Here is a 23,038-nt window from a genome sequence, read left to right as displayed (position 1 = left end):
TTTCCCACAAGTCTTTGAGCCAAGCGCTGTCACCCATCCACACTCTGCCGGTCCTTTGATGACAGCTGATGGGGGTCAAATGGGCCACCCCCAAATATGCCACTTTAGCAAAAGGATTATTTTGAGCTGAAGGCAAGTGAGATGCCTAAGAGGCCTCTGTTCTCCCCTTTTCTACCTAAAAGCAGGGCATACATTTCCTTTTAAGAAAGTGACATAAATTTCCCTTTTTGAAGATGTCCCCTTTTCTCCTATATCAGGAAGAGAAGAGTGACTCATCACTGAAGATAAAGAGGCACCAAAACGAGCCCGTATCATCAACAAACCTTATGAAAATAACCTTTATCTTCCATTCGTTTCTACCAGACATTTCCTAGTCATTTCCCCACCATTTATCATCCCTGGAAGCCCAAATCCCCTTTTCTTTGTTAAAATGGTATCTAAACCCCTGGGTCTAATAACTTCTTTGAAGTTCACTGCTTTTCTATGCATGTAAATATTCATGAGGGGCGCCTGGGTGGCTCAGTGGGTTAAGCCGCTGCCTTCGGCTCAGGTCATGATCCCAGGTCCTGGGTTCGAGCCCCGCATCGGGCTTTCTGCTCAGCAGGGAGCCTGCTTCCTCCTCTCTCTCTGCCTGCCTCTCTGCTTACTTGTGATTTCTCTCTGTCAAATAAATAAATAAAATCTTAAAAAAAAATAAATAAATATTCATGAAAATGATATGCCTTTTTCCCTATTAATCTGTCATTCATTAGTTTAATTCACAGGCCACAGTCACTGAATCTAAGAGGGTAGAGACAATGTGTTGCTTCCCTGACACAGTGGTAAGTTCCCATTTCATAGACAGAACATTGAGGCTCAGAGAGATAGCAAGTGGAGGCTGTGGATTACAGGGAAGCAGTTCCTTGAAGCACTGAGGACACATCTGTAATAAGCCCTGTAATAACCCTGGGGTGCTGCCCAGGGCATTTGCATGGCAGGCCCGGCTTTCAGAGTCTCCATTTCCTTGCCCCTTTGTCAGCCTTCCAGATGTAGGGGACTGAGGGATTTGTGAAACCAGGGCTTAAGTCAAGCCACATCCTCCCTCTTCCTCTCCTGATCCCTCATTCTGAGTCTCCTGGGCCTTTTACACCTGCTCTAGCCTGAAGGTGTGGGTGGTGGAGGCCTGGGGTCCAGCTTTCTGACACTCAGCCGCAGGTTTGGCCTTTGCGTCCAGGGGTCGTTGCGGGGCTCTGGCAGTGGGCCTTGTTTCCTCACGGACAGATGGCTGTGGCTTCCCTGGCTGCAGACGGGCCCACGTGCTCCTAAATAGCCTCGGCACCATGGGAGGTGGACCTCTGCCAGAGGCCAGCCCTGCCTTGGGCAGGCAGCTGCTCTAGAAGTCTGCTGGGGTTGTGATTGGCTAAAATGCCTGGGTAGGAAGTCAAAACCCTCTATTTAGCTTTTTGCTGGACTGGTCACTTCCTAGATGTCATGATTATAGAAGCAGGTCTGCCTGCCTTGCCGTTTGGAGTCTCTCAGCCTTCTTGGCCCAAGGTAAGTTCAAGGGTGGTTGGGGTCTAGAGCAAGATCTGTCAAACTTTCTGCTTTGATGCCATGGTGATAATGTCAGTGGTAAGCAATTGCTCACTCCGGGACGGGGAGGTTCGGAGAACATATTATATATTATAATACTATTAATAATGCTATTAAGATGTCCTGTGCCTTTAATACTTTCATTCTCTCACACGTGTGTGGTCGAGTTTCCAGAAGATGTGGGATATTGGAACAAGCTGAACGCAGAAGCAGATGTGAGAAGCTAGCTGTCTTCTGTGAGCTGACATGAATGAGATGCAAAAAACGTAAAACAAAGCCTCTCTTTTCATGTTTTTTTTCCTTGAAAATGTGGTTATTTTTCATTAAAAATATTATTACTCTAAGGTTTATTTTATTTTATTACTATTGGTAGGTTTATTATTGATTGTGGTTTAGAAACTAGTATGTAGGGACGCCTGGGTGGCTCAGGCGGTTGAGCGTCTGGCTTCAGCTCACGTCACGATCCCAGGACCCTGGGATCGAGTCCTGCATCTGGCTCCCTGCTCGGTGGGGAGCCTGTGTCTCCCTCTGCCTGCTTCTCCCTCTGTCTGCCGCTCCCCTTGCTTGTGTTGCTCTCTCCCTCAAATAAATGAATAAAATCTTTTTTTTTAAATGAATAAAATCTTAACCCCCCCCCACAAACCTAATACGTAGTTTAAAAAATTCTCAGTTTTAATTCCTAAATGGTAAATATAAGTGACTGTAGCCCACATTAATAGATATGCTTTGGAGTCCTCAACAATTTTTTAAAAAAATATTTTTATTTATTTGAGGGAGAGAGCGAAAGCATGAGAGGAGAGAGGTCAGCGGGAGAAGCAGACACCCTGCCGAGCAGGGAGCTGGATGCGGGACTCGATCCCGGGACTCCAGGATCATGACCGGAGCCAAAGGCAGTCGCCTAACTAACTGAGCCACCCAGACGCCCCCCCCCCCAATTTTTTTTAAGAATGTGAAGGAAAGGGGGTGCCTGGGTGGCTTATTTGGTTAAGCTTTTGACTCTTGATTTCAGCTCAGGTCATGATCTCAGGGTTGTGGGCTCCAGTCCCGTGTCAGGCTGCAAGCTCAGCGTGGAGTCAGTCAGCTTGTCCCTCTCCCTCTGCTCCTCCCCCTGCTCTCTCTCTCTCTCTCAAATAAATAAATAAATAAAATCTTAAAAAAAAAAAAAGAATGTAAAGAGACGCTGATAACCAAAATGTTTGGGAATGTCAGATGTGGGACAAGGGCCCAATTTGGCCCACTGCTTTTGTTTATAAATAAAGTTTTATTGGAACACAGCCACATTCACTTATTAACATATTATCTCTGGCTGCTTTCCTGGTACAATGGCAGAGTTGAAGAGTTGCAACAGAGACTGTCTGGGTCACAGAGCTGAAAATATTACTCTTTGATCCTTTAAGGCAAAGTTTGCTGGCAGCTGTATAGACTAATGCATTTAATTGTCATAGTCTTATTATTATTATTTCTGTTTTACAGATGGAACAACAGAGGCACAGAGAGGTTAAGTCACTTTCCTAAGGTCACACAGTCAGTGAGGCTGGAGCTGAGCTGGGAGTGATTCTAGGGAGGGTGGCAGGGCCAAGCTCCTCAGGTCCAGTGACTGCCCCAAACGGGGTGTGGTAGATGTCTGTGGTTAGTCTCCCGATGCCTGGCCTCTGATTTTCCTTCTTCTGTTACCCAGATGTTCCCTGAGGACCACCCCCATCTCTGTGTCTATAGATTTTGTGGGGTTCTCTGAAACCCTCTCTAGGGAGGTGCTCCAAAGAAAGGCCTCTTAGCTCAACTTGAACAAGGGGTTATAACAGGCCTTTTGCTCACCTGAATCAACACAGCCCTCTCATCTCCTAAACTCACTGACTGCAGTTTTGTAGCTCTTGGCCACATTCACAGAGGCATTCACAGAATAGGCAGGGAGGTGAGGCCCTGAGGATGGGGGTCAGGGAGGGGGTCTTCTACCATCTCCATCTGTGGGGTCAGCTTCCATAAGTCTGGAGTGGGAGGGTATAGGCAGGTGCCCCGGGTGGGATGGAAGCGGAATGGAGGGTAGGCTGTCAGTCCCTTCTGTAAGCACCCCACCTCCCCCTATACGTCTGCTACACTGCTGGCATCTTGAGCTGGTCATGACCATCCATTCCCACCCATGGGTGGGCTGCTTTGACTGAGCTCTAGGATCCCCACTGCCAGGGTGTTTCCCATAGGAGTTCTGCTAATGTTTGGAACCTCACGGGTGCTCCCTGGGGTCCCACTGGCCCAGTCATGCAGGATGGTCATGTGGGATGGTTGATCTTCCAGAACGGTTACTTTTAGGTAGAACCTGTTCGGCAGGCAGATGGCGGGAGAACTGGGTGCCTGAGGGTGGAGGCGTGGGGTGGCAGTGGGGGGCACCGCTCTAACTTCCAGCCAGGACAGCTGGCAAAGACCTGGCTTTTGGCCTTGGCTTTCCTGGGCTTGTTAAGGTAGCCAGGATTTCTAGAGCTCTGGCCGCTAAGTGCGGTGAGGCACAGAGCCTGTCTGCCTTGTTCTTTGTTGGCTCTGGAGCAACACCAAGACATCGCCAAGACTGGATACCTAGAGAGTCACAGCTTCCTTGGCTACTTTCGAACACGTTCAAAGGGCCTCCTTCTACCATTCCCCCAAAGAGACCTGGGGAGCGATTTGCAGAGGGATAAAGACCAGTGCAATCAAAAGCCCTTTGATTCAACTTTTTTATTTTTTTTTTCTTTTTGAATGTCATGCAGTAATTCACAGTCCCAAGCCCACAGTTTTCAAACAAGGTAGGAAAAAGGAAAAAAGAAGCAAAGGAAATCAGTGGTGGTGGTTTTTTTTTTTTTCTTTTTCTTTTGTTATTTCAAGCAGGACCAAATGTCAGAAAAAATGCTTCTTTTCTCAATCATTAATTTTTTTGTCCTTTTTAAAATTGTTTATTTTTTTTTAAATTGATTTCTGCAGGCAGTAATAGTAGGGTTTGGTATAACCAGCAAGCACTCCTGTGTGTGTCTGAGAACGTGTGTGGGGTATGAGTGTCTGGTGGAGGTCTGTGTGGGACGCTGGGTTTCAGCTTCACTTCGGGCTTCTCCGCCACACGGGCCACCAGCTCGCGTTCACCAGGGAAAGGAAAGATTCGATTGAGATGATAAAACTCATCAATAGAAGCGATTTTTTTTCTCCCCTTTTTTTCTTTTAAAAATGTTTTTTTTTTTTTTTTTTTTTTTTTAATTTCCATTTTCCCCATGGTTCTCCAAAAATGGCTGAGTTAATTCGAATCCCTTGGCTGTGTGGTTTGTCTGCCCCCCCCCGAGGGCCCCCGTCGTGCGGGGGAGGGTCGGGGTTGGGTGGGGGGGGGCGCATCACCGCCCAGGAGCGGCTTTTCTGGCCGAGGGTCTTTGCGGGACACCCTGGTGTGTCCGGGTCCTGGGGACTCCCTCCAGAGCCCGGGGTCGTCCGGCAGGTCCTCTCCTGGGCCCCTCCCGGGCCTCCCCTGTGTGCTGGGCAGGTGGCAGCGAGGTGGCCCCGCGGCCTGTGCGCGGCTCCTCCCCGTGGGGCGTGTGCGTGGGGTGCGTGGGGGGGCCGGGCGGGCGCGGGTGCCACCTCGCCCGGGCTTAGCACCAGTCGTCGTCGTCGGTCTCGCTGTAGGCTTCGTGCAGGCCTTTCCTGGAGCCCGGCCCGCGGGGCCTAGCCAGTCCGTGGGCCAAGTAGTAGCCGTTGGGGAGTCGCCGGCCGTGCCGGGAAGGCGAGGCGCAGGCCGGGCCTAGGGCCCGGGGAGTCCTGGGCGAGCACGCATGTCGCGCAGGGGGTGGCGCGTCGTAAGCCCCGGCCCGGGGCTCCTCCCCGCCAACGCCGCCCGGGCCATCGGCCTCGTCGTAGTCGGAGCCCCGGTAGTAACCGTGGTGCCGGGGACCGGGGGGCCCCTCGGACGCGTGCGCGCCGGACGCCGGCCACCGCGCCCCGCCGTGGCGACACGCCCTGGGGGACTCGCTCCGGGCCGGGCCCGGGACCCGCCGCTCCATCGCGGGCGAGCGGCTGCTGCCGTGGCCCCCCGCGGGCGGCCGCTCCCCGGCCAGAGGCTCAGCCGCGGGGCCCGGGTACCTCCGCGGGCCGCTGGGGGCCGCCCGGCCCGGCCGCGCCGCCGGCTGCTGCTGCTGTGGCTGCTGCTGCTGCTGCGGGGGCCCCGAGCCGCCGGCCTTACGGATCACGGGGGAATAGGACACGTGTGGCCGGGGGGTGGAGGGGGTCTGGGGGAGCTGGCGGCGTCCGCGCCGCGGAGTGCTGGTACCAGATGTTGAGGGGGCTGGGCTTCCACTTACGGAACTACTGCCCTACACGAAAATTGAAACAAAGGAAATCAAAAAAAAAGATACAACAAAATCAACCAGAAGGAGACGGAGGAGACACAGAGGACGGGCGGGAGAGAGGGTGGGGCATAGGAATACCAAAGGGGACGGAGGAGGGACGGGGGAGGAGGAGAGGGGGACACAGGACATTTGAATGGAAAAAAAGGAGAAAAGCAACAGCCACAGGGAGGAAGAGGTGAAGGAGGAGGAGGAGGAAGAGGAGGGGGAGGAGGAGGAGGGGAGGAGGAGTCAGAGACAAGGAGGGAGGGGAAGTCGAAAACCAACACAACAAAGTGAAAAGAGAAATGAGAAATGGAGTTTTGTAAGTTTCGGGGTTAAATAGCAGAAGTTTCAAAAATTACTCACAGGCGTCCAGAGGACAGAAATCATAATCGAAACAAAAACGGAAGCCGGGTTAAAGGAAAGCAAAAGGCAGCAGGCAGCCAGCAGGGGCATGAGCCGTAGGGACCTCGCTGGCCAGAAACTCAAACGTGATCCACAACCAAAGAGGAAGCAGCTGCGGGGCAGGGGAGGGGGCGGCGGGCGGGCAGGGGGGCTGGGGGGGCAGAGTGGGGAGCCAGTGCCTACCCCTGCCGGGCTTCTCCCCCTCCCCGGGAGCTTGGGGACCCCAATGGTGGGCAGGGTTGGAGGTCACAGTGGGGAGAGAGGACCCTGCCTGGAGGGGCTCTTATGGTGTGCCCCCCGCCCTCACACTGGTCTCCCAGGGGTTCAGGTCCAGGGCGCCCAGTGCCACACCCACCTGCCGGTGCGCTATGTGTTCACGGCCCTCGCTGGGCGAGCGGGACCAGCGCTGGTCCCGGGCCCGTGCCCGGCTGTGGTCAGGCGGCTCCTGGGTGTAGCGCTCCTTCTCAGAGGGTGGGGGGTGCGGGTGGTGGTGGCGGTGGTGGCGGTGCTGCCGGTGCCTTCGGTCCTTGGGCCGGCCCCGCTCCTGGTCTCGCTCCTTAGATGGCAGGTCGCCGGACTGGGTGGTCATGCTCAGGTCTGTCCCCAAGCCTGGGCCGGAGTTGGGGTGGGGGTCAGACAAACAGATGGCCGTGAAGGAGGAGTGGGTGAGATGTGCACCCAGGAGGTCACCTGGGTGGGGGGTGCAGGCTCTAGAAAGGGGCCTCTTCTCTTGGACCAAGGAGGTCTGTTTGGTCCCCAGGCTCTGAGCAGCCCCTGGCCCAGCTCGAGGTCCCTTGGTCCTGTCCCCTGAGAGTCCTGTTCCACGCCCAGGCCTCTCCTTTTCTCTCTCCATGTTTGCCCTGCTCTGCCCTATCTTCCTCTCCTGCCCTCCTCTGTCTCCTGGGGCCCGCAGGGCAGCCCACCTGTGTCCACGTCTGTGTAGCGGCCCAGGGAGCGCTCAGAGGCTCGGTGGCCGCGGTCCCGGCGCCGCTGATGGTGCCGCTGGTTCTCCTCAGGCGGCACCCTCTCCAGGGAGTAGTCGTCCAGGCGCCGGGCCTTGGGGCCCAGCACGGAGGCTGAGCGCTTCATGGGGCTGGTGTCTGAGATGGTCTGGGAGGGTGGACAGGCCAGCAGGCCAGGGTCAGCAGCCTGCATGAAGTGGTCCCAGTCCATTCTGCCCCATTAGCCCTCAGTGACCAGGTGTGACCACCCGGGGCAGAGTCCGAGCGGGCCATGGGGCTCGGCTTCCGATCCACCAGGATGCCTCTGCCTCCTCCCAGGCCCATGTGGGGCTCCTGCCGGGAGGCCCCGTCCGACCCCCTCCTGTTGCTTCTCAAGACCACCCCAGAGGTACCACCACCCAGCCCTGGCCATTCAGCCAGAGACACATAGGCAAGCTGAAGGGGACAGCTTCTCCCATCCAGAGTGTCCCCCAGGGCCGCGGGGCAGCAGGGCCCTGCCCTCAATCCTGCCTACTCTCCTCCCACGGCAGGGCAGGGGGCCCGCAGTGGTCAGGCCTCCTATGCGCCCAGGGCCGGGCACCAAGAATCCCAGCTCACTGTCCTTCCTCGGGTGAGTGGGGACCGGTCTTTCCTGGTCCCCCAAGTCTGGCTCCTGTAGCCTGCCCTGGAGGGGCTGCCCTGGCATCTGAGGCCCTGGGGGGGACCCGCTCTTCTTGGCCTGCAGTCTGGGAGCCTGTGGGAGCTGCACCTCCCAGGTCAGGCCCTAGAGAGGGGCCTGTGGTTCTCTGCTGCTGGGAGAGGAGAGGAGGAGGATGGCACTCGGGGCTGGCCCAGCTGAGTGGTCAGTGGCACTTTGACTTTAAGGGACATGAGGCTTCAGCACCAGAGGGTCAGGGGTGCGTCAGGGGAAGGAGAGCCTCTGAAAAGGCGTGGGCCCGGTGGGACTGAGGATCAGGTTTCTTGGAAAGATGGCACCTCCTGGCTTGGGGGCTTGGGGGTGAAGATGGGGGAGGGGGTAGGGGGCAGACCCCGCCCCCCCGGCAGGGCACACAGAGGACACAACACACAAGGATGGGGCTTCATGGGCGAGGGGGGTGCAGTCTGCAACGAAAGGGCGGGGTCCAAGGGGTGGAGAGATGACAGGACTCCCACGAGGGGGGGTGGGCGGGAAGAGGGGGCCGGAGCCCAGCTGGGAGGCGGGCGGTGAGGTACATACACTGAGGTTATTCCCACGTGGCCGGCCCCTTCTCCTCTGTCACAGCCCCACGGGATGGTGCACACAGAAAAACAGAAAGAAGAAAATAAATATAAAAGCCAAGAGGGAGAGGGAGAGGTGGTACATGGAGATGCCAGGGTTGGGGAGAGAAACCTGGGCAGTGTGGGGGAGGGGAGCAAGGGAAGCAGGGAAAGAGGTTAAAGTCCCTGGTGCGTGGGTGACCCCAGGCCCGGCTGGCCAGCCTCCCACGGGCACAGAGGAGACAGACAGGAGACACCACAGACAGACAGATGGCAGAGGCACGAGACCGACAGATGGGATGGCGTGGCCACAGGCCCCTGGCCCTGGGCTCTGCTTCATGCAATGCGCCCCAGCCCTGGCTCTGGCTGACACTCAAAGCTTGGGGAGGGGGCGGCCGTCAGCTGGCTTGTCCCGACCCTCTCCTGGGGCCCAGCGACTCTGTCCTGGGGATGGACGGGGCAGGGGGGCTGGCAGCCACATGCAGCTAGGTGCCCCCCGACCCAGGTTCTCTGCAGCCAGAGGCCAGCCAGGTCCCTGAGCCACCCTGGCCCCGCCAGGCACAGCACAGCCTCCCCCCACCGCTGACCCCCCCGTGCAGACACCACGGCACAGCACACGGGAAGCCTGCCCCAGCCCCACATGCCACCGTGCCTCTCAGGCTGGGCGGGCAGCCAGCCATGCTTCTGGCTTCTGGCCCCTCTGTCCCTGCAAGCCTGGGGCAGCGGGATCACGCATCTCCCTACCCCACCCTCCCCCCGCAACCCGCCCCACTAACCAAGTGGCCTCTGCAGCTGGGCAAAGCAGCCAGCCACACACAGACACACACCAGGCATATGCCCCTGTCTCCCCCACTGGCCCCCACGAAGACCAGACAGGAAATACAAACCCCAGCTGCCTCCAGGCCCACCCCAGACTCTGCTACCCGGTCCTAGGACCTGCCAAATTCCTGATAGCAGACCTATGTGCGTGCATGTGTGTTTGTGTGTGCAGTATGAGCACATGCGTACATGGTGTGTGTGTGTGTGCGTGCGCGCGTGTGCGTGCGTATTCTTGACTGCAGCTCACCCAGCCCCGACATACCACCTCCCCCCAACACCCCCACATGACCTCCACATCCCCTTGCCTTGGCCCCTCCAACCTGGATAGCTGGAAAGCACTTGGCAGTGACGACTGTGTCCTGCTCCAGGGGAGCCCCTTCCCTTCTCTGCTCTCCATCAGAGGGGAGCTTGGAGGGCCAGGCCTTCTGGGCACTCCAGGGTGGGCCTGCCCCCTGCTGCGGAGAGCACAGGTGGGCCCCCCTGCCAAGCCCGGGTCCCAGAGGAAAGAGATGCCCTGGGCTGTGTGTTGGACCCCAGGGGCCCGAGTCCAGCCCCAGGGGGGTGGGTGAAAGCCCTCACCTGGTTCTCCGCAGGGAGGCGGGGCATGGAGGCGGCCCGGGCCTGGCCTTCCATGGGGAGGTAGTGCTCGCTGTCCGAGTAGCCGTCTCTGCCCATCTCTCGCAACTCTACACACTGTGGGACATGAGGGCGAGGCCAGGTGAGTTCCCGGCCCGACCGTCGGGCCCCAGGGGTGGCCTGGTGGGTGTGCGGCTGCGGCTGTGGGGCCCACACCCTTCCCTCCTGGGCTGCCTAGGCCTGGGAGCTGGGAGGCAGTGGGCGGGGGGGACAGAGGCACCTGGGAGTTGGGCTGGCTGTTGGGCATGTCGGTGGGAGGCCCCCGCTCTGGGCTCCATGTTCCTGTCTTCTGGAACATCTCCTGGGCTCGCTGGGTCACCCAGGATGGGCTCTCCTTGATGCTGCTTTCATGAGCCATCCTGTGTGGGGGGGGACAGAGGACAGGGTGGCGGTGGGCACTCCAGGGGCGTCTGCACTGGGGAAGGGTGCCCCCCTGCTCTTCCATCCCCACCTCCTGGCCACAGCCACACTCACAGGCCTCCACCTGGGTCCAGCTGGGAGGAGGGGAGGGCGTTCTGGCTGGGGCCCCCCTCCTGGGTTGGAGACGGGGGCTCCATGCGCTGGAACATGAGTGGTGTCCGGTTCTGGAGAGGCAGAGAACAGTGTGTGGGTACAGGGTGGACAGGCGGGGCAGTGAGTAGGTTGGGGAGGGTGTTCGAGACTCCAGATCTGGCCAGCTGTGCAGAGGACACTCAATGCTTCCCCCTGCAGGCCCAGCCCCCCAGCGCTGTCATTCTTGACACCCCCAACACACACACACACACACACACACACACACACACACACACACACACACTCTTTCTCTCTCTCTCACACTCAGGTTCGCTCCATCAGCCAGTCCACTAGACTCCTCCCTGCAAGGCCGTGCAGAACAGGATCACTTCTCACCCAGCTCTGGCCCTATGGCCTCACCTGGACCGTGCCATCCTCCCCTGGCTCCCCTCTCCAGCCCTAACCCACCCCGGACACCAGAGGGCGCCAGCGACCACCTGAGTGTGGTCACTTCTCTCCTCCGAGGGCAGGGCCTCCCAGCAGACCGGGACCAAACATTCAAGGGCCCCCAAGGCTCTCCACAGTTTGCCATCTCACCTTCCCACCCTTGTCTCCATTCTTTTTTTGAACTCACCGCCCGGAGTTCAAGACCTGAGCTGAGATCACGAGTCAGATACTTCACCAACTGAGCCACCGGGCGCCCCCTTGCCGCCCCTCTTGCTCGCTGTGTTCAGCCATATTGGCCGCATCGCTCTTCTCCAAACTCAAAAGCCTTGCCACAGGACCTCCGGCCTGCTGTTCCCTCTGCCTGGAGCGCTCTTCCCTCAGACATCCACGTGGCTTTCTCCCTCTTCTTTTCCTTTGGGTCTCTGCCCGACATCACCTCCTCCAGGCAGCCTCCCTGATCACCGGTTTCAGACTGCACCTCTTTCCCCAGCATGCCTTCTTAGGGCACTTACTGTTCCCTGCCATGTTAGTCACTTATTGTTGGAATGTCCGCTCTGCAGTGATTCTGGTCTGTTTTGCTCACAGCTGCACCCCCGCCCCAGGCCCGAGAACAGTGTCTGGCACACAGTAGGTGCCCAATAAGTGTTGGCGGAACAGATGAATTCATCCGGGCCGCCTCCTCGGCCCGGCCCTACTTTCCGGTGACCTGTCCTGTGTCCTGGCCATGCCCCGCTGCTCTGATTTGTCACTGCGGGGCCCGCAGGGGAAAGAGCACCAGTGGGGAGGGTGCCAGGGCCCAGGGCCATACCTGCTCCTCGCGCAGGGCCTGCAGCTTCTTGGCCTTGCTCTGCCGGTAGTACTCCATGATCATCATGGCCGCGTAGATCTTGCCCACGGTCAGGTCTGTGGCTGGGGGCACAGGGTGAGGTCGCCGTGGGTGGGGGCCCTGTGTGTGCCAGCCTAGCCCCTGCTCCAGCCTCCTCTCTCCCTGCCCCCTCCCACCCTGGCAGGGCAGAACCTGGGGCCAGGCCAGGTGCGGAGGTGCGGATCTTACACTTGTGGGGGGTGACCAGCAGATCCAGTGTCTTCTGGGACAGGTTGGGCCAGATGGCCATCATCTCTTTCCTCAGCTCAGCATCCATCTGCTGTTTGTCAGCTCCGCCTGCAACGTGGGCACAGAGAGGCCCTGACTGCCTGCCTGGGGGTCAGCCAGACTCCGGGGCAGCTGGAAAGCCAGCAACTCCTGCCAACTCAGGCCCTGGAATCCTGCTTGCCATGGGTCACCAGTTCCCTGCAGGCCTGACCCAGAGGACAAATGACCATGTGGGCTCTGGTCTGTGGTGGCGCTATGTTGGGGGTTGGGGGACAGGCAGCATCAGGAGGAGCTGGAAGGCGCAGGTCCCAGCCTGGCTCCCACTTACCCACTGTGTGGCTCAGGTGTTAAGCTACCATTGTGTGCCTCAGTTTTCCCATCTGCAAAATGGGATGACAGCAGTAGGACCTACCTCACAGAATGGTCTGAAGATCAAAGCAGCTAGTATGTGTGCAGCCTTAGGACAGTGTCCTGCCAAGGAATGACTACGACAGGAGTCCATGGGTCCCAGAGCAGCCCTGATAGGGGTGGTTTCTCCCTCAACCAAGTCTCCCCTCCCACGGATGTTACCTTCAGCCACTGCTGATCCTGGGTCCCTCACCCCGCCCATGGAGGTCATTAAGGCTCCCTGCCAGCGATTCCTGGTCTGTCCAGCCTGACTGCCCAGGAGCCTGGCTCTTCCTACCCCTGGGCTTGGCCAGGGGGTCGTGTGATGACTTCTTGCCAATGAAGCGTGAGCGCGCTGAGTGGCCACTTCAGGGTCAGGGGATTTAGTGGCCTGTGGGGGCACTCCTGCGTTCTTTTTCCAAAAGTCTGTCATGGTGGCTGGTGAACAGAGCTCCCTGCCCACCAGGAAGGACAGAGAACAGGAGTGGGAAGCAAATCTCGGTCGGTGGGAGACCTCAGGGCTGTTTGTTGCACGGGCACGTTCTCCTCCATCTTGACCACTACACCAGCCCAACCCCCTTCTACTACTGCTTCCGACTCCCCAACTCTGGGCACAGGGCCGCTGTTCCAAACTTTTACCAGCAGGTATGGAGGGACAGCTAGAGCAAGGCCCACAAGGCCCCTTGTTGGGCCAAATATTAACCCTGTAGTTGCTGGACTATGGGGTGGGGTGGGGGAGGTCCCGGAGATGGGGGAAGGGCAGGGGCCAGTACCAGCCAGGAGGGAAGTGTTTCAGAATTCTAGCAGCTGGCTGAGTAGCAGCTCCTAGCCTCACACTCCCAACATCCCGCTTTGCCTCCACTCCCCGTGGACCTCTCCTTGCCCAGCGTCTGTCCTCCCTGCCCTTCCATTTCCCTGGGCCACCCCTGCCCCACCGCTGGAGCCCGGGTCCAGCTTCTCAGCAGATGTGGGTCAAAGCATAGACGTCTGCCAGGCACTCTCTGGAGCCTTTGCTCACCTTGACACATGTGCTCCCGAACACACATGTCTTTACTCTGGGAAAGATCCTCCAGAAGGGCCTTTTTACCAGTGCATAGGTAAAGCTCAGAACTCGTTCTGGAGTGAGACTATTGAGGCCCCGCGGGACTGACCTGCCTGCAGAAGGGCAGGTGCCTCTGCTCAGGACTCTGTGTCCGCCCACACCTCCACCACAAGAGGGCGCCGGCCCCGTTGGAGCCAATCCCCCAATGCCTTGGCTCTGAGCTCTCCGTGTTCTGTTCCCTCACTCCTGTGATTGCCCAAGTCCTCACCCTGACCCCACAAGGCCCTGCGCCATCTGCCCTTATTTCCTCTACTTCCTTCCTTGCTCACTCTGTTCCAGACTGTTTGCTGTGCCTCACACATGCCCGGCATGGTTCTGCCTCAGGGCCTTTGCTCAGGTTATTCCTTTGCCAGGATCGTTCTTTCTACGAATATCCATGTGGCTTCCTTCCTCACCACCTTCAGGTCCCTTCCCAAACCCAAACAGGTCTTCTAGCTGACCCCCCTCCCTGAAACAGCCTCCCCGCACCCCTTTGGATGCCATTCTGCCTCTCTCATTCCTTCAAATCACTTCATGATGTTGTTCCCCATCTCACCCACTAGAGGGAGAATTCCACGGTCCGTTCTGTCTTTACACCACTGGTGAAGCAGGGGTGTGTGGTCACTCACCCCAAGCTGCATGGGGGTGGGACTGATTCGTGGGTCAGGACTCAAGTTGGGAGTTCAGTACTATCATGGGAGACCCTTGGGAAAATCCCCTGTGTTGTTAAGCTCTCAAGACCCTTGACACTAATTCATAGTTTTTCTTTCCTTATGGGAAGCAGCTGGAATTACCAGCTCTATCTGCTGTCCGCTGTAGCTAATTGAGGTGCCGGCGGAGGGGGGGAGGCTGTGTGGCTCCTTCTCAGAGACCCAGGAAGGGAAAAAAAGAGAATGTGGCATTTCGTAGTAAAAGTCACTTTCTCCTTCCAGCTTATAGGTTTCCTGTTTCTGTGAAGAAAAGGAAAACACACCTGCCATCGAGAACAGAATTGTGTCCCCCTCCCCCAATTCATGTTTAAGCCCTAATCCCCAGTGTCACTGCATTTGCAGGTAGGGCCTCTAAGGAGGTAATCAGAGTTACATGAGGTCATAAAGGTGGTCCCTGATCCCAGGGGACTGCTGTTCCTATAAGCGAAAGACCCCAGGCTATGCGAGGACACAGCAAGAAGGTGGCCATCTACAAGACGAGGAGAAGGCCTCACCAGGAACCAGCCCCACTGGCACCTTGATCTTGGACTTCCAGCCTCCGGAACTGTGAGAAAATAAATTGTTTAAGCCACCCTGTCTCTGGTATTTTGTTATAACAGCCCGAGCGGACTGTTGCGCTCGCTCTAGGCATGTGGGTTAGGTAAGGGATCTGGGCAGGGTTTCCCAACCTAGTTAGCACCGTGGACACCTGGGGCTGGATCATTCTGGGTGTGGGGGTCACCCCATGCACTGCAGGGTGGTGATTATCCTCTCTGGCCTCCATGTTCTTGGTACCAGTGGCACCTCCCTCCCCAAGTCCTGACAACCAAACTGTCCCCAGACATTGCCAAGATTCCTCTAGGGGATAGAACTGTCCCTTGGCTAAGAATCACCACCGCTGACTGTCTCTGCTTCAATTCACTGGGAAGTCTCCCATTCGGGATTGTCATTTCACATTTAAACAAAGGGAGAATCCTTTGGGGACTTCAAGGTGGCCTTCTGCTGGGGTCCTGGGGTTCCCTTCCAGGCTGAACTTCAGACTTATTCCTCCTCCAGGGACAGAATTACTAACATCCGGGGTGGGGCGAGGCCAGGATCAGGAGGTCCTCCTGGACGCAGGCAACAGTCCCTCACAAACCAGTTGTGTCCCAGGGTTTACCGTCCTGGGTCCTCCCCAGCTGTATCCTGTTTTGCACGACATTGGGCTCTGAGTCTGTCCCTGGAGGACATTTGGCAGCATCCCCCGGCCTCTACACCCCAGATGCCACTGGCACCAGCTCCCTCCCAGATGTGACAACCAGAAATGTCTCCAGAGTGCCAACGACCCTTGGGGGCAGGATCGCCCCTGGCTGACCTAGGGCTTACCCCTCCCCCCACCCGAATCCCCAGCCCCTACCTCCCCGCCCCCCCGCCAGCTCTATCTTTTCCCCTGCATGCCTCACCTTCCAACACATTACATACTCGACGAATTTATCATCTTATCGTTTGTCGCCTTTTTGCCTGCAGCCCCATGAGGACTGGAGATTCATTCGTCTTTCAGGTCTGTGTCCCACATACCAACGACAGGGCTGGGCACACAGCAGGCACTCAATGAATGCTCTTGTTCAGTGAGCCATGGCCAACGTGGCCAGCAGTTCCGGGTGGATAACAACATGCCAGGAGGTCACCCTCTCTGGTGCACCCGGGTCAAAGCCACTTAGCTCCCATGAGGCCCATCCCAGAACCTTCGACGTTCTGGCAGATCCCACATGCAGAGAGAGTCTGGTCTTTGGGGGAGATTAAAGGGAAGGACAGTGGTATTTTGGCTGGTCAGCCCTGTGGAATCCTGAATGAGGGGCCAGGCTGACCCTGGGTGGGGTTAGACTGGGCTGTGGCCTTTCTAAGACAATGGCAGGTGGCATTCCTGTTTTGGGAAGCTGAGGTCCCCCTACAACCAGTGGCATGTCAGGACTGAGGACCATGTGGGCATAGGGGATGCCAGACAGGTGCAGAGATGTCTGGTAATAGTTGGCTCTGGTTTATCTTTTCTCCATGCACCAACCCCCACACCTGTCTGGGCTGGTAGTGGCTCCACGTTTCTATAGCTCTCGTGTGCTCTCCGCAGAAGTTGGAGTGTTAGTGTGTGGCTGGGGGTTTGGATCTGCTAACTGGGTTTCTGTTTGGGTTGGTGGTTGGCTCTGGCCTCAATGCACAGCCAGGGGGAGCGGGAGGGCAGGGGGGCAATGAAAGGACACAGACTGAGTCCCTTGGAGGGAGAATTCAGGGGTTCAGACACGACATCCAGGAAAAAGAGAAACATGAGAGAAGGACTTTCCCCAAAGATGAGATTCTCCTGGGTGCAGAGAACAGAGGGGTGGGGAGGAGGGAGGGACAGACGGAGGAGAGAGAGGGACAGACAGAGAGGGGACATAGAGGTGAGCGGAGGGACCTGCCCTCTCTCTTCCAAGTATCCAGCTAAGAATGACCTCCCAATTTTTGGAGGATCTGTATGATGGAGGTTAATCCATTCTCCCATGCTGCCCCCTGCCTGCTGGAAAGGAGTTCAGTGTGTGTAGAAGTAAATGGAGCTGTTGAAAAAAATAAGTGTTATACTTTCAGCCCTCCTAAGACACAAGTCAACTAAAAAGGCTGTGATTGTCATCACTGTTCTAACTGTTGTCCCCAAGCACTCAGCGAACCTTCCCTAACCCCGGAAACTGGCTCAGTTATTCTCCGTGGAGCTCTGGGAGGGCCTGGTGCCCTCACCAAAGTCAGGATAGGGAGAGGTCCCTGGCTCAGAGATGCCAGGGGCATGACCCTCTGGGGACTGAGTAGCGTCTGGAGTATGAGTGACAACAGCAACAGTCAAAATCAGGCACATCCATGGAGGCCTTTGAAATCCTCATGTAGGGAATCTGGTGGGTGTCATAGAGACTGGCCTGACTGGAGTCCCACAGATGCTATCCTCATGATAAAGGACAATTCGGCATTCTGAAAGAAAGGACTGCTCTCTGACCAGCTCCTGGGAGGTCACCTCTATGTCCTTAGAGTGTCCTGCATGATGAAGTGTCTTTTGGGCACATGAGATAGTTTACCCCAACAATGGGATTTGTGGTGGGGGTCTTGGGCCATGTGACCCACCATTAGTGTGACCTCTGGAGGGGCTGGAGTCTGAGTAACTAAGGTCAGCCAGGCCTACACGGCCAATCTCCAGCGCATACTCTGGTCACCAGGGCTTGGGTGGGTTTTCACAGTTGGCCACACTTCATCTGGGTTGTCACATCCTGTTGCTGGGACATCAGTGCTGCCCACGTGACTCACCTGGAAGTCTGTACCTGGTCTATCCTGGACCCTGACCTCTGTGCCTCTGCTTTGCAGATTTTAACCAGTATCCTTCTGTTGTAATAAACCGTAATTGTGAGTCCAATAGTGCTTCTTGGTTCTGAGAATTTCTAGGTAATCACTGAATCTGAGTCTGGAGTTCTCTTGGGACTACTGAACAGGTCCCCAGAGAGAAACAGCAGCTGGATCACAAAGGCATTGCAGACCAAGAGTGGGGGCACAGTTAGACCCATTTTATAGGTGAGTGAAACATGGCAGGCAGAATTCTGAAGCTGCCCCTGCCTTCTGCCCCAAGACGCTAGTTATTCGATCAATTGCTAGTCTAGGGACTGCCAGGAAAGGCTTCTGCAAGTGTAATTAAAGTCCCAAGTCGGCCAGCTGTAAGATACATGACTTATCTGGGTGGGCCTGACCTAATCAGGTGAGCCCTTGCAAAGCTGAGTGTTTTCTCCAGCTGGTAGCAGGAGAGGTCAGACAGATTTGGAGTACACAGAAGATGAGATGCCTCCCTGGGAGCTAAGTGCAACCTCTGGCCAAACGCCAGCAATGAAGCAGACCCTCAGGCCGATGGTCACAGGCCACTGAATACACCTGAATGAGTCTGAAAGTACATTTTCCCCCAGGGCTTCCAGAGAAGAGTCCGGCCTGGCCAACAGCTTGATTTTGGCCTTGTGGGATCCTAGAGAGCCCAGCTGAGCCTGTCTAGACTTCTGACCAACAGGACTGAGAGCTGTTAAGTGGGTGTTCTAAGCTGTTATGTTTGTGGTTGTTTTTTACGTGGCCTAATTAGCTAATAAGTGGACTGAGGCTCGGAGAGGGTGTGATTTGCCCAGGTTTACAGTGAGGACAGGACAGGGCAGGTGGGGAAGATAAGCCCACGGAACATAACTCTCCCACCTGATTAGAAGTCTGCTGCCTGCCCTTTGGATTCCTCGCTTCCCCGGGCTGGGACCTGGACCAGCTTCAACCACAATGATAAGGAAATAGTCTTTGGGGCACGTGGGTGGCTCAGTGGGTTAAGCTTCTGCCTTTGGCTCAGGTCATGGTCTCAGGGTCCTGGGATCGAGCTCCACATCGGACTCTCTGCTCAGCGGGGAGGATGCTTCCCAACACCCCCCCCACCACCGCCTGCCACTCTGCCTACTTGTGATCTCTCTCTCAAATAAATAAATAAATAAATAAAATCTTCAAACAAACAAACAAAAAGAAACAGTCTTGGGAGTGTAGAGCCACAAACAGCCAGGACCTGGGCCCGACTTCTGCCGAGCACCGAGCTGCCTGGCAGGCCTAAGCCACTCACCTCTGACTTAGTGCAGGAGAAAGACTTTGCAGTCTGTGCCAGACAAGGGCCTGACCCACCCCCCACTTCTGTCCTCTCCTGAGCCTTATCTCTGCTCTTTCTTTTTTTTTTTTTTTAAAGATTTTATTTATTTATTTGACAGAGAGAGATCACAAGTAGACGAGAGGCAGGCAGAGAGAGAGAGAGAGGGAAGCAGGCTTCTTGCTGAGCAGAGAGCCCGATGTGGGACTCGATCCCAGGATCCTGAGATCATGACCTGAGCTAAAGGCAGCGGCTTAACCCACTGAGCCACCCAGGCGCCCCATCTCTGCTCTTTCTGATTCTCTCTTGCTATACTGGGGCTCTTTTTGCTCTTGGAACTTTCACTGCATGTTTTCTGGCTAACTATGTCTGTCCTCAACCTACTCCCCTCTGCCGGGCGGTGTCCTAGTGGAAGCTGCTGACTTCCCTCCTGGAAACCTTCCACCTCCCCAGCAACTTCTGGTGTTGGCTCCTCCTCATCCTCTTTCCCTTGGGACCCTGGAAGGAACCTGGGTCCCTGAAGTTCTGTCTTCCTTCCTCTTCACCTCCTGGTGGCTTTAGCCTCTCTCTTTAGTGTCCTGATTTCCAGCCCAGGGCTGGACGAGGAACTCAGCCTTCTGTCAGCCCCTGTGCCCCCTGATGACCTGTATGCACCATTCTCTCTGTCCTTCTGTCCCACCAGCTGCCAAGTCACGTCGGGTCTACTGTCAGGCCTCCAAACCCCATTCCAGGTGGAGGGGAGGAGGGGCCCTCACCACTCCCCCAGAGCTGCCTGTCACAAAATCCACGGGTCACTCTTGGGCTTTGTCTTCCTTGGTTACTGGATAGTGCCTGATATGCTGGAGACACCCTCCAAAAACCCACATTGCCCTGGCCCTCACTCGCCTCCCTGGTCACCCCTTCTCTGTTGCCTCTAACCCTGCAGTGGCCTCGGGCTGTCTTTGGGGGCATCCCTCAGCTCACAGTCATCTCCCGGGAGAGCTTGTCCAGTCTCCTATCAGTGTCTGATGTCTCCTGACTTTTCACCTTCAGCCCAGTCAGGAAAACTCATTCTCTTGCCTCCTTCAGAATGTTCCTGGGGAGTGTCCCGCATAGGACATCTAAGCTGGAGACTCCCCTGCCTTCTGTGTGTCTCTAGGCTGACACCGACTTCCTGCCCTTCCTTAGCCCGGAACCGACCCTCCTACATTTCCCTTGTCTCAGGTAACAACGGCTCTGTCCTTTTTGTGGTTAGGGCTCAGCCCCTGGCGGTGGCCTTGACTCCTCTCTTTCCTTCATCCCCTCCATTGGTCATTGGCCGGGTCAGCTCCCAAGAAATATCCAGAACCTAAACACTCCACATCCCCTGAGTCTAGGCAGTACTCCTGTGTTCACGGGGTAGTGGACTCCACTGTGACCTCCTTCCAGACAATTCTGCTCTGTGGCCAGAGGGAACCTGTTCAAATGTGAGTCTGGTCAGTCACCCCCTTGCTCAAAGGGCAAGTCGGTTCAACATATTGGTGGATGGATGGCCTCCTACCCCAGGGCCTTTGTACCTGCTGGTCCCTGTGCCTGAGCACTTTTTCTCCCTAGGGGTCCATCTGACTCCTTCAGACCCTCCTGGGGGAAGCCCCTCCCACAGGAGGCGGAAGCCACTGAGCACAGTGCCGGCCGCTCAGGCAGCGCCTGCTGGATGTTTGCTGAGTGAGTGGGGAATGGGATGACACTCATGATGGGGCAGTGGCACCTCTGGTTTCATGTGGCGAGTGGGATCCCTGGCTGCCCACAGCTCTCCCCTCCCAGGCCCCAATTCCATCCTGTCCTACCTCTCTGCTCCCGCTCCTGCCCTTACCCTTGGCGATCTTGATGTCCAGGGCTGTGCGGATCAGAGCCATGAGGGTAGAATTGAAGTGGACGGTGTTGTCATCTGCCACGGGCAGATCCATGCGAAGGAGCCTCTACAGAAAACCAAAAGCGGGGGCAGTCATTGCCAGGCACCCCTCCCAGGCCCCCCGTGAGCCAGACCCACACTACCCTAGGAGCCCCAGGAAGAACTCTGAAGGCGGTGGCTAAAGATGCTCCCTACCCTCAGGTTATCCATCCCCTGCGCTGTTTTCCGGTTTCCCTTCGTGGGGAGAGCTCTGGGGCTCTCCTAGGCCACCAGCCCCCGCCCTTCCCTTTCCCGCATGCTGGATCCCAGAGCTGGCATTTCCCAGGTTGGCCAGACCCTTCCTTGTCCTGCCCCAGAGTTCTTCTGGACGGCTCCGCGCCATTCTGACCCCAGAGAAGAAGAGCGCAAGGCAGATTGCGGCAGATCATGCAGCAGCCAGGCACAGTGGTCCCCGGCCACAGCCGCCGGGGGGCCACCGGCTCCCGCCTCCTCCCCCGGCTCGGCCCAGACCAGACCAGATGGGCACAGACCACATCATTCCTCTGAGAAGCAGCAGGCAGGCGGCCCCCCACTGACGGGGCAGCCGCTCACGGACATGCAGCGAGGCCATGACACACAGAACGGCAGACAGGGGTGCGCATGCAGACGGAATCTCGAGACTCATTCATAGCTCCGTGGGAAGTGTTTCTCAGGGGCATGTCCGATCTTGGCTCTGTGCGATGGCAGGGGGAAGGGTGAGGGGGCATTCCTGTGGCCCAGGGAAGAAAAGACTCCCCGTGTCCCAAGCAGGGGCTCTGTCCCCCGTGCTTGGTACTGTAGGAAGGTATGCTGGACTGGTGTGTACCAGCCCAGGCTGAGGTGGCATGGAGATGGGGGTTGAGGGTGAGTTAGGCGCTCACTAGGGGATTCAGACATATATCAGCAGGAAAACACAGAGCTGGAGATGGGGAGAGGGATGGCAAACCCAGAACAGAACACAAGAGAGGGATTGGGGCAGGGTGGGGAGGGAGGTGGTAGACAGAGAAACACACACAGACTGGACTGCTGTGCACAGCTGTGCAGGTTATGCACTGCACAAAGGGCTAACCGTCTTAGAAATCACAGATTTGTATATTTAAATGACAACTTTTCAGCAGATAGCAAAGAAGTATCTTGTTTTTGCCAGATGGGTGGATTACAACAATTTTCCAACAGACAAAATGTTCTGTGGAAAGGGTGTCCTTTTCAAATTTGCACAAAGGTGCCTATGGACCCCTGGTGGCCCTGCACAGAGACCAGGAAGGGAAGGGGGTTCACGCTCTCTCTCTCTCTCACTCTCACACACACACACACACACACACACACACGTGCACGCGTGCACGTGCGCACACACGCACATACGCACACCACAAGCGCACGGGCAGTCAAGCAGAGACCAAGAGAAGGTACAAAAGGAAAGCTAGAGGAAGGATAGGTGCTGAGAGAGGCCTGTCAGAGAGGCTGGTGGAACAGCCTCTTCCCAGTCTTGACTGGGAAGGAGGAGGGATGAGGTTACAGGGAGAAGGATGCATTAACAGAAAGGGAGGGAGGACTCTCACAGACACAGAGGGCGGGGGGGGGGGCGTTGCAAGGTGGATGGGAGAATAGGATGATGGGGCAATTTTTAAAGGTCATCCCTGAACTTCTCGTGGATGAGCTGGAGGGAACAGAGCATCTGTCGTTGGGTGCCAAGGGAGATTCCGGGACAGGGGGTCTGGAGGGGTGGCCCAGCCCAGCCGCCTGGCGGCAGGACCCCTGCTCCTTCAGCCAGCATGCACCGTCCCCCGGTCGGCCATGGTGCTTGCCCGCCCCAGGCCCCCGCCAAGGCAGCGTGCATGGCCTGCATCAGGGTGCCACGGTCCAGGGGTCCAGCTGCGGCCTGCCTGACCACTCTGGAACAATGGAGAGGCATGTTGGGGTGTCTGGGGGAGAATGGGTGGCATAGGGGTTGGGGCTTGGGAAGCAATTTTTGGGGGTGAGGGAGAGGTGGAGGGAGGAGAGGCTCCGGGTACCCCTTGGGAGGTCTTGAGTCCCCCAAGGCCCTAGGTCAGAGATCAGCTTCAGGTGTATGTGGGGTGCTGCTGGACCTGGGGGCTCAAGATACGAAAGATGGGGGGGCAGGGCCTCGCCTTTTTGGGGCCAAAGCCCACCCCCGCAGGTTGTGAGGTACCTGCCCCGGCCTGGGACTGGGTATGGAGGCTGCTCTGGGTGAGCAGAAAGGAGGCAAGGTGGCATTCCCTCTGAAACATGTTTGTGTCCAATTTGGTTCCCAGGGGACCAGGTGCGAGGGGACTGGGGGCTCCCTCCCCCTCCCCCCCGGCGTGTCGGCCATAATGGAGTCTCAAAACACCAAGACACACT

General features: G+C 57.0%; 1 protein-coding gene and 1 long non-coding RNA gene across 16 annotated transcripts in view; one reads left to right on the top strand and one right to left on the bottom strand.

Annotated features, from left to right (window-relative positions):
• Positions 1-4,260: 4,260 nt before the first annotated feature.
• Positions 4,261-23,038, bottom strand: part of CACNA1A (calcium voltage-gated channel subunit alpha1 A) — a 286,823-nt gene continuing 268,045 nt past the window's right edge. For 11 of the 15 annotated variants that reach the window (XM_047700733.1, XM_047700723.1, XM_047700752.1 and 8 more), the window contains 10 exons: positions 20,621-20,726; positions 11,952-12,059; positions 11,706-11,806; positions 10,433-10,542; positions 10,179-10,317; positions 9,902-10,015; positions 8,484-8,519; positions 7,229-7,415; positions 6,661-6,914; positions 4,261-5,885 (listed from right to left, as the gene is read on the bottom strand). In XM_047700733.1, coding sequence (XP_047556689.1) covers positions 5,169-5,885; positions 6,661-6,914; positions 7,229-7,415; positions 8,484-8,519; positions 9,902-10,015; positions 10,179-10,317; positions 10,433-10,542; positions 11,706-11,806; positions 11,952-12,059; positions 20,621-20,726 — 1,872 coding nt within the window. In that variant the 3' untranslated portion in view covers positions 4,261-5,168. The remainder of the gene's footprint in view (positions 5,886-6,660; positions 6,915-7,228; positions 7,416-8,483; positions 8,520-9,901; positions 10,016-10,178; positions 10,318-10,432; positions 10,543-11,705; positions 11,807-11,951; positions 12,060-20,620; positions 20,727-23,038) is intronic. The other 4 variants (XM_047700811.1, XM_047700818.1, XM_047700826.1 and 1 more) reach the window with 2 other exon arrangements.
• On the top strand, positions 12,583-18,195 carry LOC125083867 (uncharacterized). The gene is made up of 3 exons (XR_007122394.1): positions 12,583-12,723; positions 14,511-14,808; positions 18,092-18,195. It is a non-coding gene; the product is annotated as an uncharacterized LOC125083867 (long non-coding RNA).

Source organism: Lutra lutra, chromosome 1 (assembly GCF_902655055.1).
Source record: "Lutra lutra chromosome 1, mLutLut1.2, whole genome shotgun sequence".
NCBI lineage: Eukaryota > Metazoa > Chordata > Mammalia > Carnivora > Mustelidae > Lutra > Lutra lutra.
Note: the sequence above shows the minus strand (reverse complement) of the source record. Positions and strands in the feature narration are given on the sequence as shown.